Genomic DNA, 15552 nt, shown 5'->3' with positions numbered 1-15552 from the left:
CCATTAAAAAAGCTGTAAAAGAAGAATAAAATAAAAAATAAATGTATTCTTACCATCTGTTGGCCCGCACAGCGCTCCCGCTTGGTTCCCGGCACTTGCAGTGAGTTGTAGGACCTGCGGTGACGTCAGAGTCATGTGACGGGTCACGTGACGCTGACGTCGGCAGGTCTTTCAATTCAAAGTTGCCGGCGAGGGAGAACAGATTGAGCAGGACAGCGCGGGCCATCGGAGGTAAGTATATACACTCTCTCGGTTCACACTGTATAAATCCATGCTGTTTGCATGGATTTATATAGTGTGACCTAGTTATCAAGCCCTTTCCAGGTGATGCTAACATCGCCTGGAAAGCGCTTGTCAATCTGCATGCGGAAACGCATGTGAATCTGCATGTGGATCCGCATGTATTCTGCAGGAAAAACGCATGCACAATCTGCATGCGTTTTTTCTGCCAGGGAGATGCAGAAATGATGCAGAAATTTTCTGCTTCATTTCTGCATCGTGTGCACATACCCTTAAAGTCATGGCTTTCGGCGGCACATTATCCTATGTGAACAAAACGTGCTGCCAAGAAGTAGCCTGTGTGCAAAGATCAATATATCAACGATTGTTCTCTGCATTCAGCGTGTCTAAACAAATTATTAATTGACCGACAATCGGTAAACATGTAGCTGATTGGTGATCGTTTAGGGACTCAAATTGCCTAGTGTAAACCCACCCTAATGGGCTGAGATAATAGTGTATTATCTATGGAATCAAAGGATCAAGAGTTCAAGACCCCTTATGGGACTAATAAATGGAAAATTCTGATTTCAGTTGTACTTGCTTCATTAATGCAGCTATGTACATGCTATGCAATATCAATCCCAAACTACCATGTCATTATGTTGTATGTCTTCTTTTCCTTAGGTGTTTATAATATGTTTCTTTTGACAAGAAGAGGACTTCACTGTATCATGTACTTCCATATTGCCAGGATTAATGATGGTATGTACTTGTGCATTTTTTTTTTTTTGCATTGCATCTGAAAGTTTACCACAATTTATAACAAATTTGTTGCTTTTGATTTCAGATTGTAGACCAAAAATAATTTATGAGTTTGATGTCTAGAGCAGAATGGATAACCGTGTGAATCAGCCTTCAAATGCAGATATAAGACGTTATGTATGTGACGTGTTGGAGGAGCTCCTGCATTTTAATGGGACTTATAACACAAATGATTGTCTGTAAATAACAATTAGCTATCATCTTTCTATTAGAAAGTACTGGACCGCTGCAGACAAACAATGGGTACTCTTTAAGGTTCATAAAAAATGTAGAGAGAAAAAACTTTGTGGACAGATCATAAGTGTTTAATAATCTAAAACCGATGTAAATTGTCTTACTATTCTGTAATTCTTTACTCAATGTGTATTTTCAGCTGTTGAGAGTATGGATATCGGTGCAGCAAAAGGGGTAAATACTTGTCATTTCTATCACATTGTGTTTCATCATATATGTATTTGTGAGGATCCTTACAATTTTATTTTACAGCTTGAAGAAAAAATCAAGACCTGCTTTATTTCAACAGAAGAATATCACACAGATGGTTGTTTGAGTTTGTTCCTTGGAGATCTGACGAGTGACATTCATCTACTGATAGGGGTAAGATTAAGCAAATTAGCAAAAAAACAGGTATTGAAAGATTATATTAAAAACAAGCACAATTACAAATATATTCTGTGGAAAAACACAAAATATGAGGCTAAAGGGAGACTATCAGCACAAAATGACTGGTCAAACCAAGCATAGGCGCACGGCGTCAACAATCAGTTAAGCGCACCTTCCCACTTATTTGTTTTTCACTTATGTTTGCCCTCCCCGAGCTTCTGTCAAGGAAGAGAAGGACAAAGATAGATACAAAACTAATAGATGGGAAGGTGCATTGAACTGTTTGGCCACATTAAGGGTGCACTGAGCGTCTGTGCTTGGTTTGAACCGTCGTTTTGTGCTAAAAGACTACCTTTATTAGTACTCATAAGTGCTCTTTACGTCTCTATAGTCGGTCCCCTAGGGGCATTAGGGGTGATGGAGTACAGTTATATTCTGCAAGTGAAACCTCCGCCTATAAAAGTACCACAGTACAGCAAGAGAAAGCGAATGGAAAGAGTCTTTTATTACATTTTAGTCCTTCTGACAGTTTTCTACAATGATTTCCTACTGCTGCATAAAGTCTTATCAGCATATCTTTATTTATTATGGCTGTCATTTGGCATAATAAGAATGTGTGTTACTGATCTATGGTAACATTTCATCACTGCAGCACTGCCCGGAGGAAAAAAAAAATACTCTAAACAGTTAGCACTTGCTTTACAAAAATTTGTAATAAGTATCTTTCATTTATCCCAACTATGGAAGAGGTGTCTGGCAAAAAAAAGTCCAAATAGTTAGCACTTGCTGTACAAAATGTTTTAATTATTTTACTTTGTTTGTCCCCACTAGGGAAGAGGTAACTATTCTCTCTCAAAATGGAAGATGGACCCTGTACAAAAACATGTTAGAGTTCAAAATCTTGTTGATAGTGGCATGATTCAAGGTAAGGAGATTCCGCTGGCCACGTGTGGTCATATCCTACCACTAGTTTTGTACCAGATGATGACATTATTTTAAGATTAATTTTTTTAAAGGTAGAAGCTCCTAAATTATTGTGATAATACACACACATAGCCTGCACTAGCTTTAGACTAATGAAATGATTTTTCTCCAGTACCAGTGGGAGGATATTACTTTCTAAATACTTCTATTCACTGTATAATGGAGCAGTGCTTTAAACAATATTGTGTTACTTTTCTAAATAATAAATTAACTTTATTTTAATAAGGTGCAAAAAAACTTCAAGTTCTTGACAATTTGCTGTTTGTTTTGGATGAAGAGGTAAGTATTAAGTGATTGTTCATAAGGCATTTAACGTGGTGCTTTTTTTCGTTTAATTTCTTACAGAATTTTTATTGTGTTTTCAGGGAATTTTGAGTGTTTGGGATGTTTACACCATGGTTTTGGTGTGGGACGGGCCTTGTCATCTCTCAGATTTTTTGTTAACAACTGAGGGAGATTCCTCTTCTTCTCTTACAAGGTATTTGTTTAGTTCTGTATATTTAATATTACTGTTTTGATCATTATTGTTCTATTGTGATAATACTATATTATAGGGACATATGCATTTAATTCTATGCAATATTTTTTTTTTTCCTGTAGGCAAAGAGATACTAACCTTAAACTCATAGCTTTGACATTTCCCAATGAAAAACAGGTAAATGTTACTTCAGACCATTTTTCATAGAGATACATGAGTTGTCAGCTATTTTTGTTCAATATTTGGGAACTTATGTAATAAAATAAATAGCATATGTTAAAGTGCCCTCTTTCGTCCTCATTGATCTTCAGATGAGAAGCCTTGCAGTATATTCATTGCCTACCATGAATCACTTGTATTCAATTGAAGTTTCGGATATATGCACCCTTGTTCAAATTGGTATCACTATGGTAAGTATGTCTGTTTTTTGCTCCAGTGGTGGTCAGCAGAGCTATAAGTGTGTTGCACCAGGTCTGCTGTGGTTTGCGTGGCATTGTTTTGCCATGTGAGTCCTGCAGCCAATAAGTGACTGCTATTGAGCGGCGGCGTTCACACTTTTTCTGCTTGCCCAACCGTCCGAGGGAAGTAAGAGCACAGCAGCCCAATAGCGACTGCTGATTGGGTACAGGGCAGACCCGGCGCCAACATTGCTGGAATGGTACAAGTGCAGGAGATGATTATCATTTTTATTTTACAAGGGGGGGTTAAACCAGGGCTGTGGAGTCGGTAAGCCAAACTTCCGACTCCTCAATTTCCATGACACCGACTCCACGACTCCGACTCCCTCATACATGGCTCATGTTTAAGTGATAAATTTACTGTAGCACAGATTCATCTAAGCTAAAAGTCTAGACCCTTAGATCAGGAATAGGACAGACATAACTTTCCCAAATTCTTATGAAAAATATTCCCCAAAAACTGCATTGAACTACTGTACCCAATTTATTATATATTTTAGGAGTTGGAGTCGGTCCATTTTATACCGACTCAGACTCCACCAAAATGGACACCGACTCCGACTCCACAGCCCTGGATTAAACTACCCCTTTAATTTCCAGGCTGTTTTTTTTTTCTTGCCTAATTAATATGATTTTACTGATAAATTGTAGGATCATTTATAGAAAACAATTTTGGAAATTAGGTGTTTTGTTTATACCGCTCATTAATATATATTATGTTTTTGTTTTTTTTTTTGCATTAGGACACAATCTATCTTCTTGAGGGAATTTATGACAGCCACGAAAGGTAAATAGTCATATTAACCCCTGCAGGACACAGCCATATTTTCATTGTTCGTGCTTTCATGTTTTCTTCTCCTTTTTCAAATAGGCATACTTTTTTATTCCCGCCAACATAGACATGTGTGAATGTGGTTCTTTTGGAGACGAGTTGTAGTTTTTTTTATATATAGTTAAGTAAAATGGTTGAAAAAAGACGCATCTTTTTTTTTTTCTTTTTGGACTTTGTTTTTACCACGTTAATTGTGCAGTAAAAATGACCTGAGAATATGATTTCCCAGGTTAGTATAATTACATTGATATCAAACTCCTATTGTTTTTCTTTAAGCTATTTTAGTGGAGAGAAGAATTCTGAACTGAAAAATTTGATTTGTTCCGCCATTTTTCACAGCTTTTATATTTTTCTGTCAGCTGAGCTGTGTGAAGGCTTGTTATTTGCACAGTGAGCTAGTGTCTCTATACCATTTTTGGGTTAATATTGTGTTTTGATTGATTTTTATTGTTTTTTTTGTGGGAGGTGCAGCAACAAAATAACGGCAATTTTGGCATTTTTTTTCTTTACGACATGTCTCGTACGGATTAAAAGGATTTTTTATTTTGATCAAACCTTTACAGACTCTTCGATACCAAGTATGTATATATATATTTTTTTACGTTTTTTAAATTTTAACAGGAGAAAAAACATGACCGGCATAGAGGTCTTCAACCTGCCCATTGATATCATGGCAACCCATCAGCAACTCAAGATTGCATCACAGGGGTGCTGAAGGGGCCTGAACATACACCCAGGCCGGATCGCAGCACCTGTCAATAATTGACAGCGGAATCAGAGGCAGTACTAATCTCTGCTGTAAAAAACAGATGCCAGATATGTAACAACCGGCATCTGCCCTGTTTGGATCGGGCTCAGCTTCTGAACCCGCTTGAAGCACCCTCGTGTACTTCATGATTAAGTGTTCGAATGTTGACAGATCGATTGTTAATGGGTTCATTTTTCAGCTTTTTTGATATATGTTCATGTTAATGATTGTTTCCAGGTCCCCCGACTCTCCAGTCACGGTCCTTGCAATGAGATGCTTAACAGAAGCTTTACCGGAGAACAGGTTCGTCCATATATAGGAAAATGTTAATGAAACATATTTTGTTCATAGAAACACTTATACAATGCATATGCTTTACACAATCCTGTAAAGCGTCTAGGTTTTGTCATGTAAAAGCAAAAAAACATCATACCAAGAAGAAAAATTTCAGAACTTTTTCCACCTTAAATGTGACCCATAATCTGTACAATTCATTTGAAAAATGAACTAATATCTTTTTGGGTTGAAAAAGAAAGATAAAGAACTGGAAATACCATATATACTCGAGTATAAGCCGACCCGAATATAAGCCGAGGCACCTAATTTTACCACAAAAAACTGGGAGAACTTATTGACTCGCGTATAAGCCTAGGATGGGAAATGCAACAGCTACTGGTATATCTCCCCATCCTGGTATGCATGGCCCCCTCATTCCCAATCCTGGTATGCATTGCTCCCCCATCCCCAATCCTGGTATACATGGCCCCCTCATTTCCAATCCTGGTGTGTGCATGTCCCCCCTCTTCTCAATCCTGGTATGTATGGCCCCCCTATCCTGGTTTGCATGCCCCCCCATCTCTGCACACATTAAAAAAAAATAAACACTCATACTCCCCTTCCTCCCCTCTGCTCCAGCGCTGCTCCTGTTCTGCCAGCAGAAGCTCGCCTCCGCATCTGAGCAGCGAATTACGTCACTGCCATGTGCCCTCAGACGCCGAGGTGAGCTGCGGGGATATTCTCTCCTCTCCACGCCGGGACTATGTGCGTGGAGAAGAGTGAATATCCCTGTTCTTTAATGGCGTGCGCGCAGTGTCAGCAGCACTGCAGCTCCCGCTGTGGTTCAGCTGTCTTGTGTGCCCGCTACTAAAGAGAATGCACAGAGGATCACTGTAGCTGCGGCGCTGCTGACACTGTGCGTACGCTATTAAAGAAATGAATATTGACCCCTCTCCACTCCCATGGGCGTGGAGAAAGGTGAATATTCATTTCCCTTTAGCAGCGGGCGCACGTGGTAGCTGCAGCAGCCGGCTACTTCGTGTGCCCTGCTCCTCCGCCACAACCCCACCTTCCCCACTATCCACCATCGGACTATGTACAGTCATGGCCAAAAGTATTGAGAATGAGACAAATAGTAATTTTTCCAAAGTTTACTGCTTCATTTTTTGTAATGGCAATTTGTATATACTCCTGAATGTCAAAGAGTGATCAGCTTAACAGCAATTACTGTACTTGCAAAGTCAATATTTGCCCAGAAAATGAACTTTAACCCCCAAAACACATTTCAACATCATTGCAGTCCTGCCTTAAAAGGAGCAGCTAACATCGTTTTAGTGATTGATCCATTAACACAGGTGTGGGTGTTGATGAGGACAGGGCTGGCGATCAATCAGTCATGATTAAGTAAGAATGACATCACTGGACACTTTAAAAGGAGGCTGGTTCTTGGTATCATTGTTTCTCTTCAGTTAACCATGGTTATCTCTAAAGAAACACGTGCAGCCATCATTGCACTGCACAAAAATGGCTTAACAGGGAAGAGTATCGCAGCTACAAAGATTGCACCTCAGTCAACAATCTATCGCATCATCAAGAAATTCAAGGAGAGAGCTTCCATTTTTGTCAAAAAGGCTCCAGGGCGCCCAAGAAAGACCAGCAAGCGCCAGGACCGTATCTTAAAACTGTTTCAGCTGCGGGATCGGACTACCAGCAGTGCCGAGCTTGCTCAGGAATGGCAGCAGGCTGGTGTGAGTGCTTCTGCACGCACTGTGAGGCGGAGACTCTTTGAGCAAGGGCTGGTTTCAAGGAGGGCAGCAAAGAAGCCACTTCTCTCCAGAAAAAACATCAGGGACCGACTGATATTCTGCAAAAGGTACAGGGAGTGGACTGCTGAGGACTGGGGCAAAGTCATTTTCTCTGATGAATCCCCTTTTCGATTGTTTGGGACATCTGGAAAACAGCTTATTCGGAGAAGAAGAGGTGAGCGCTACCACCAGTCTTGTCTCATGCCAACTGTAAAGCATCCTGAAACCATTCATGTGTGGGGTTGCTTCTCAGCCAAGGGAATCGGCTCACTCACAGTCTTGCCTAAAAACACAGCCATGAATAAAGAATGGTACCAGAATGTCCTCCAAGAGCAACTTCTCCCAACCGTCCAAGAGCAGTTTGGCGCCCAAAAATGCCTTTTCCAGCATGATGGAGCACCTTGCCATAAAGCAAAGGTGATAACTAAATGGCTCATGGAACAAAACATAGAGATTTTGGGTCCATGGCCTGGAAACTCCCCAGATCTTAATCCCATTGAGAACTTGTGGTCAATCATCAAGAGACGGGTGGACAAACAAAAACCAACAAATTCTGGCAAGATGCAAGCATTGATTATGCAAGAATGGACTGCTATCAGTCAGGATTTAGTCCAAAAGTTGATTGAGAGCATGCCAGGGAGAATTACAGAGGTCTTGAAGAAGAAGGGGCAACACTGCAAATATTGACTTGCTGCATTAACTCATTCTAACGGTCAATATAACCTATTGGTACTCATAATATGATTGCAATTATATTTCTGTATGTGATATAAACATCAGACAAACACTAATAAAAACCAGAGGCCAGCAGATCATGTGAAAATATAATTTTGGTGTCATTCTCAAAACTTTTGGCCATGACTGTATATACTCAAGTATACACCCAAGTATAAGCTGAGAGGGGCTTTTTCAGCCTAAAAAATGGGCTGAAAAAGTCGGCTTATACTCGAATATATATGGTAAATGGTTGTTTAAATCTGCACACCCTTAAAGGGAATCTGTCAGTAGGATCTACCTGCCTAGGCCTTCTATATGGGCATGTAGGTCACAGAAAGTTAAAAAAAAATTACACTTTGACATGTTTCATTTAAAATAAGCTCTGGGGGCAGATTCTCAGAGAGATCTATGTCCGGACCATAGATCTTAACAGCTCATTTACATATTAAGAAAAACATGGATTTCTCTGGAAAAGACATTAGATTGCAGAGATAAAGTATGATTTTATTTAACTTTCTGTGACCTGTGGCTTAGAAGGGTTGATCCTACTGACAAACTCCCTATAAACTAATACTTTGTTTACTTTCCCTTTGAATTTATGACATCATTCAGTTTTTTGCGTAGAATTATGGTTGACATTATAGGGTGGAAAAAGTTCTAAAATTTATTTTGTTATGGATTTGTATTGAATTTTACCTTATGCATTAAAAAGGGTGAAATCTGCAATGAACATCCAAACAAAAAACTGAAATGCAGCAGACTTAAACTCCACACCGAATGTCAATTTATTTGCAGATATATTTCGGCATCATGGCGTTCACTTTGATGCTAATGTAATACGCTGCCCCTTCATTTTTTTGTCTGCTTATATGGAAGAAAGATCTGCATAATTTCCGCTACTTTTGAGAATACCCTAAATATGATGTATTATTTGTTTATTTGTCCTTTAGGTTAAGTCGTTTATTGCATAAGCATAAATTTGAAGAAGCAGAAAAATTTGCTATTCAGTTTTCTCTTGATGTTGAGGTACAGTTTTAATGTTTTGGTTTATTCTTGTATTTACTTCTTCAACAAAACAATTGTGCATTGACGTTTTAGAATTCTCTACATGAAAAGATGAGTAGCTTTGAGAGTTTATTATTGTGTACTTGAGTTGGGCACTATTCACACTTGCATTTGTCATTTTCAGCTTTTGTTGCTTTTTATAAGTAATGTGGTGTGCTATACTCTTCTATCCAATATCAAAAAAGGAAGAATTTTATTACACTTGCCACTTAAAGAGAATCTTTCACAAATTTTTTTTTACATTTTCAATTGCCAATTGCTACATCCTGAGTACGTCCCCCCCCCCCCCATTTCGTAATAGACCTCTTAGTTCCCGAGATATTAGCTTGTAAATTTTCCCTTTAACCCCTTTAAAGCCCATGACATACTAATACGCGTCAGTGCCCTGGGCTTTAAGAGCCTGACCCGTATTAGTACATCATCGCGATCGCGCGCGCACACAGGCTGTGCGGGCGCGATCGCCGCCGGGTGTCAGCTGATTGTCACAGCTGACACCCAGTACTATGTGCAGGGAGCGGTCCCGCACCGCTCCCAGCACATTAACCCCCGCAATGCTGCGATCACAGCATTGCGGTGGCAAGGGGAGGTGATCGGTATACTCACCTCCTCTTCCGGCCTCCAGCGCTGTCTGCCGCGGCTTCCCGGGTGTTGCCATGACGACCCGATGTCGTGATGACAACATCCGGGTCACCAGACAGCAGGAAGATTGTTTGGACATGCGTAGTGCATCTCCAAACTATCTTCTCCCTGTCCAGCGCTGACTGCCTGCATGGCACAGGGATGGTGCTGCATTCCTGTGCCATGCAGGCGATCAGAATAAAAAAAAGTGAAACTCCCATAGTGGGACAAAGTATAAAAGTAAAAAAACTCCGAAAAAGTGAAAAAAAAAAAAAAAAAAAATTGTAAAAATATAAAAAAAAAAAAAATAAAAAAAATAATCCACTAAAAATAAAAATATAATGTACCCATCAATAAATATTATGAAAAAAAAACCCAAACAAACAATAAAAGTACACATATTTGGTATCGCCGCGTCCGTAACGACCTGACCTATAAAACTGTTCCACTAGTTAACCCCTTCAGTGAACACGGTAAAAAAACAAACAAAAAAACAATGCTTTATCATCATACCGCCAAACAAAAAATGGAATAACACGCGATCAAAAAGACGAATATAATTAAAAATGTTACCGCTGAAAACGTCATCTCGTCCCGCAAAAAACAAGCCGCCATACAGCTCCATCATCCGAAAAATCAAAAAGTTACAGCTCTCAGAATAAAGCGATGCAAAAGAATAATTTTTTCTATAAAATAGCTTTTACTGTGTAAAAGCGCCAAAACATAAAAAACGATATAAATGTGGTACCGCTGTAAACGTACTGACCCGAAGAATAAAGCTACCTTATCAATTTTACCACACCCAGAGCAGAATAAAAAAAATGTAAAAAACACAATTCCTGAATTGTTGGTTTTTGTTTATTCTGCCTCCCAAAAATAGGAATAGAAAGCGATCAAAAAATGTCACGTGCCTGAAAATGGCACCAATAAAAACGTCAACTCATCCCGCAAAAAAACAAGCCATCACATGACTCTGTCGGCCAAAATATGGCGATGCAAAAACTAGATTTTACAAAATATGTGTCTTTTAGTGTGTGACAACTGTCAATCATAAAAACCCGATATGATTCTGGTATCGCTGTAATCGCACCGACCCGAAGAATAAAGTAATCTCATCACTTATACCGCACGAGGAACGGCGTAAAAAATAAATGCTAGGGCTGGGGTTGGAGTTGTGCTAATGTGGGGGTTGGGGTTGTTTTTTTTTTTTTCAAAAGTAAAAAAAAAAAAAAAAAAAGATGACGATATGGCGACTAGTGTTGAGCGCAAGTGCTAGCTACTTGAGTTTGCATCGGGTGCTCGGGTATGCACTGAGTATCGCGGGTGCTCGAGTCTCCGCCCCATATGCTTTGCGGCCAAAAAAACCTCACGAGGATTGCCTGCCATGCACGAGCGATCCCCGCATGTTTTTTTGGGGGTGTCTAATAACCGTGAATCATGCGGGCGGGGACTCGAGCATTTCACTTGAGCACCCGTGATACATGGTGCATACCTGAGTACCCGATGCAAACTCAAGTAGCGAGCACTTGCGCTCAAGAGTAATGACAACTTATTCAATATGATGACCTAATGTTATCGAATTCTGTGTCGTACCTCTGGGTTCAAAATGTTCACTATACCCTTTAATAAAATCCTTGAGGGGTATAGTTTCCAAAATGGGGTCACTTGTGGGGGAGCTCCACTGTTTAGGCACATCAGGGGCTCTCCAAACGCGACATGGTGTCCGCTAACAAATTGAATGGAAAATCGGCTCAAATTGTTAGCGGACACCATGTTGCTTTTGGAGAGCCCCTGTGTGCCTAAACATTGGAGCTCCCCCACAAGTGACCCCATTTTGGAAACTAAATCCCCCAAGGCACCTATCTAGAAGCATAGTGAGCACTTGGAACCCCCAGGTGCTTCACAAATTGATTCGTAAAAATGAAAAAGTGGAAAAAAAAATACTTTTTCATTTTTACGAATCAATTTGTGAAGCACCTAGGGGTTCCAAGTTCTCACTATGCATCTAGATAGGTGCCTTGGGTGGTCTAGTTTCCAAAATGGGGTCACTTGTGGGGGGTTTCCACTGTTTAGGCACATCAGGGGCTCTCCAAACGCAACATGGCGTCCGCTAATTATTCAAGCAAATTTTACAATCAAAAAGTCAAATGGTGCTCCTTCCCTTCCGAGCCCTGCCGTGCGCCCAAACAGTGTTTTTTCCCCACATATGGGGTATCTGCGTGCCCAGGGGAAATTGCAGAACAAATTTTGGGCTCCATTTTTTCCTGTTACCCCTGCGAAAATAAAAAACATTGGGTCTGAAATAACATTTTTGTGAAAAAAGTTAAATGTTCATTTTTTTCTTCCACATTCCAAAAATTCCTGTGAAGCACCTGAAGGGTTAATAAAGTTCTTGAATGTGGTTTTGAGCACCTTGAGGGGTGCAGTTTTTAGAATGGTGTCACTTTTGGGTATTTTTTGTCATAAAGACCTCTCAAAGTGACTTCAAATGTGATGTGGTCCCTAAAAAAATGGTTTTGTAAATTTTGTTGGAAAAATGAGAAATCGCTGGTCAACTTTTAACCCTTATAGCTCCCTAACAAAAAAAATTTGGTTCCAAAATTGTGCTGATGTAAAATAGACATGAGGGAAATGTTATTTATTAACTCTTTTGTGTGACATATCTCTCTGATTTAAGGGCATAAAAATTCAAATTTTGAAAATTTCAAAATTTTCGCCAAATTTCCATTTTTTTCACAAATAAACGCAAGTGATATCGAAGAAAATTTACCACAATTATGAAGTACAATATGTCACGAAAAAACTAGAGTAATTACTTCATAAAGTGACAGTGGTCAGAATTGTAAAAATTGGCCTGGTCATTAACGTGCAAACCACCCTCGGGGGTAAAGGGGTTAAGCACATGGACAATAACCGATTCCTCTCAGGGGGTGTGTCCTTTTTTCACCTCTGTGATGCTGACCAATCATAAGCAGTATTTGTCAGAGACGGAAAATACAAAATACGCCACCAGAGAAGGTCAAAACAGGGATTCTCAACGTGACGCTGCTGATAAATACTCACTCTTGATAGTTCCTGGTCCTACTGCGTGGAGGCAGGAGAAGAGCCGAGGAGCTGGACTTGGTGCACATCTTTGTGGGAGCGTTGCTGGCAATGTACATCGCTCTAAACCTAATACAGGAGGTACAGGGGCATACGATCAATCTTCCCCAAGGTGTCAAGCTTTATGACAGCATGATTATTAGCTAGTGGGTGGCTATTTTTTTTGTGCAGGGCATTGTAATCCCCAGGCAACAAAAGTAGACCTGTGGTATTATGTACATTTTGATGGGCAATGATGATTGTGTGATCTGTCCTGAAAACTGCATTATATCTCCATGCAATGCTCTGCAGCCTATCAATTTCTGGTATATATTTTTCACTGCTTGTGTGATCTGTCCTGAAAACTGCATTATATCTCCATGCAATGCTCTGCAGCCTATCAATTTCTGGTATATATTTTTCACTGCTTGTGTGATCTGTCCTGAAACTGCAGCCTATCAATTTCTGGTATATATTTTTCACTGCTTGTGTGATCTGTCCTGAAAACTGCATTATATCTCCATGCAATGCTCTGCAGCCTATCAATTTCTGGTATATATTTTTCACTGCTTGTGTGATCTGTCCTGAAACTGCAGCCTATCAATTTCTGGTATATATTTTTCACTGCTTGTGTGATCTGTCCTGAAAACTGCATTATATCTCCATGCAATGCTCTGCAGCCTATCAATTTCTGGTATATATTTTTCACTGCTTGTGTGATCTGTCCTGAAAACTGCATTATATCTCCATGCAATGCTCTGCAGCCTATCAATTTCTGGTATATATTTTCTCACTCCTCTAGCTTTTTTATTCCATGATACTTAAAGGTCATCACACTTACTTTAAGAGTTTATGATCCATGCCGAGTTTACTAGTCTGTTTTTTTTTTTTTTTTTTCCCTGCACTTTATAGTCTCCTGTTGTCTTTTAAGCTAGTGATTGATTGTTAATGAGTTAAATCTGTGCAGATCTAAGCAGATACGTCCCTATATATTGAGACTTAGTTAAGGGGAGGCATTTATGCGGGGGCATTTATGCATATAGCATTTATGCATACTTTATCGAAGTGCCATAATTTAGCAAAGTGCCCTGGCAGTTAGAAAATGGCAGTTGGACAGGGCAGGAGACAGGTAAGACATGCAAGACAATTAAACAAACTTGCTTCCAGGTCATCTTTTTGGCAAACAGTATTCACCATTTGTATCTGTGCCATTTATACTCTGGTTGCTACAATCATCCACATTCACCGTTCACCCACAAATGCGGCACACTTCATCCATATTAATCCCTCACTCCTCTCTTCTCCTATGTACAGTTGTCATGCTCTCTTCACAATGTTATACCACGCAGATCCATTCATTCCCACCATACAACGCAGGAAACGCTCTCACAAATCACTCAATCATCTGCTCACTCTCTGTATCTTCCTTCTATTAGTCGCAGGTGATATTTCTCCCAACCCAGGACCCTCCAGTAATAATAACACTAACTCTTTCCCTGTTACATTCAGAAACCCTGCTAATCTCATTAATATTCCCTGCATATCTTCTGTCTCATTCAACTGTGCCCTTTGGAATGCACGCTCAGCTTGTAATAAACTCTCTTACATCCATGACTTTTTCCTCTCTAATTCCCTCAACCTTCTGGCTCTCACTGAAACCTGGATCCAGCAGTCGGACACCACCGCCGCTGCAGCTCTCTCCTATGGTGGCCTACATTTCTCTCATACACCGCGACCTGACAACAGATCAGGTGGAGGTGTTGGTCTGCTTCTTTCAACAAAATGTACTTTTCAGGTTATCCCCCCTGTACCCTCCCTTATCTTCCCGTCCTTTGAGGCCCACACAGTCAGACTCTACCGGCCCTTCTCCCTGCGAGTGGCGGTTGTCTATCGCCCCCCAGGTCCCCCCCGTCAATTCCTGGATCACTTTGCTGCCTGGCTTACAAATTTTCTATCCTGCGACATCCCCACGATAATCATGGGAGACTTTAACATCCCAATTGGCGATCCTCTTTCCCCATCTGCCACGCATCTTTTATCATTAACCTCCTCCTTCGGCCTTTCACAGCTTGCTAATTCTCCTACACATGAGGACGGGAACACATTGGACCTGATCTTCTCCCGGCTTTGCTCAGTACATGACTTTACGAACTCTCCCCTTCCACTCTCTGACCATAATCTTCTTTCATTCTCTGTCAAGAACTGTGACTCTACTCAAGACACTCCCACCGTCCACACTTATAGAAATTTACGCGCCATTAACACCCAGAAATTTATAAAAAGGTTGCAATCATCATTGGCCCCAATCTCCTCCCTCTCATGTCCCGAATCTGCATTGAAGCATTATAACAAAATAATGCTATGCGCCCTGGATGAAGCCGCACCTCCTACACAAAGAACAATTCGGCATAGACGGCGACAACCCTGGCACACGCCTCAAACACGTCTTCTCCAGAGGTACTCCAGGTGCGCTGAACGGCTGTGGAGAAAATCAAATCTGCCCGAAGATTTCCTCCACTATAAATTTATGCTGAAAACATATAACTCTGCCCTTCACCTCTCCAAACAAACCTACTTTAACAACCTCATCATCTCACTTTCCAATAATCCTAAACGACTCTTTGACACGTTTCATTCTCTCCTCAATCAAACAGCACAGGCCCCGACCACCGACCTCAGCGCTGACGATCTGGCTAACTATTTCAAAGAAAAAATTGACCATATCCGACAGGAAATTTTCTCCCAATCCCCAAATGTTATGCATGCTCCCCCCCGCCACATTGTATCTTGCTCATTTTCTGACTTCGAACCAGTCACGGAAGATGAAGTGATCAGGCTCCTTG

General features: G+C 40.5%; 1 protein-coding gene across 2 annotated transcripts in view; it reads left to right on the top strand.

Moving 5' to 3' along the window:
• The window catches only part of KNTC1 (kinetochore associated 1), a 221818-nt gene that overhangs the window by 49138 nt on the left and 157128 nt on the right, over positions 1 to 15552 (top strand). For both annotated transcript variants that reach the window (XM_073676226.1, XM_073676227.1), the window contains exons 6-16: positions 907 to 984; positions 1418 to 1452; positions 1531 to 1641; positions 2479 to 2572; positions 2858 to 2910; positions 2997 to 3109; positions 3232 to 3286; positions 3421 to 3519; positions 4311 to 4354; positions 5385 to 5450; positions 8896 to 8971. In XM_073676226.1, coding sequence (XP_073532327.1) covers positions 907 to 984; positions 1418 to 1452; positions 1531 to 1641; positions 2479 to 2572; positions 2858 to 2910; positions 2997 to 3109; positions 3232 to 3286; positions 3421 to 3519; positions 4311 to 4354; positions 5385 to 5450; positions 8896 to 8971 — 824 coding nt within the window. The remainder of the gene's footprint in view (positions 1 to 906; positions 985 to 1417; positions 1453 to 1530; positions 1642 to 2478; positions 2573 to 2857; positions 2911 to 2996; positions 3110 to 3231; positions 3287 to 3420; positions 3520 to 4310; positions 4355 to 5384; positions 5451 to 8895; positions 8972 to 15552) is intronic.

This window comes from Phyllobates terribilis, unplaced genomic scaffold (genome assembly GCF_046119375.1).
Source record: "Phyllobates terribilis strain yellow unplaced genomic scaffold, ASM4611937v1 Scaffold_1__5_contigs__length_1240528914, whole genome shotgun sequence".
Taxonomy (NCBI): Eukaryota; Metazoa; Chordata; class Amphibia; order Anura; family Dendrobatidae; genus Phyllobates; species Phyllobates terribilis.
Note: the sequence above shows the minus strand (reverse complement) of the source record. Positions and strands in the feature narration are given on the sequence as shown.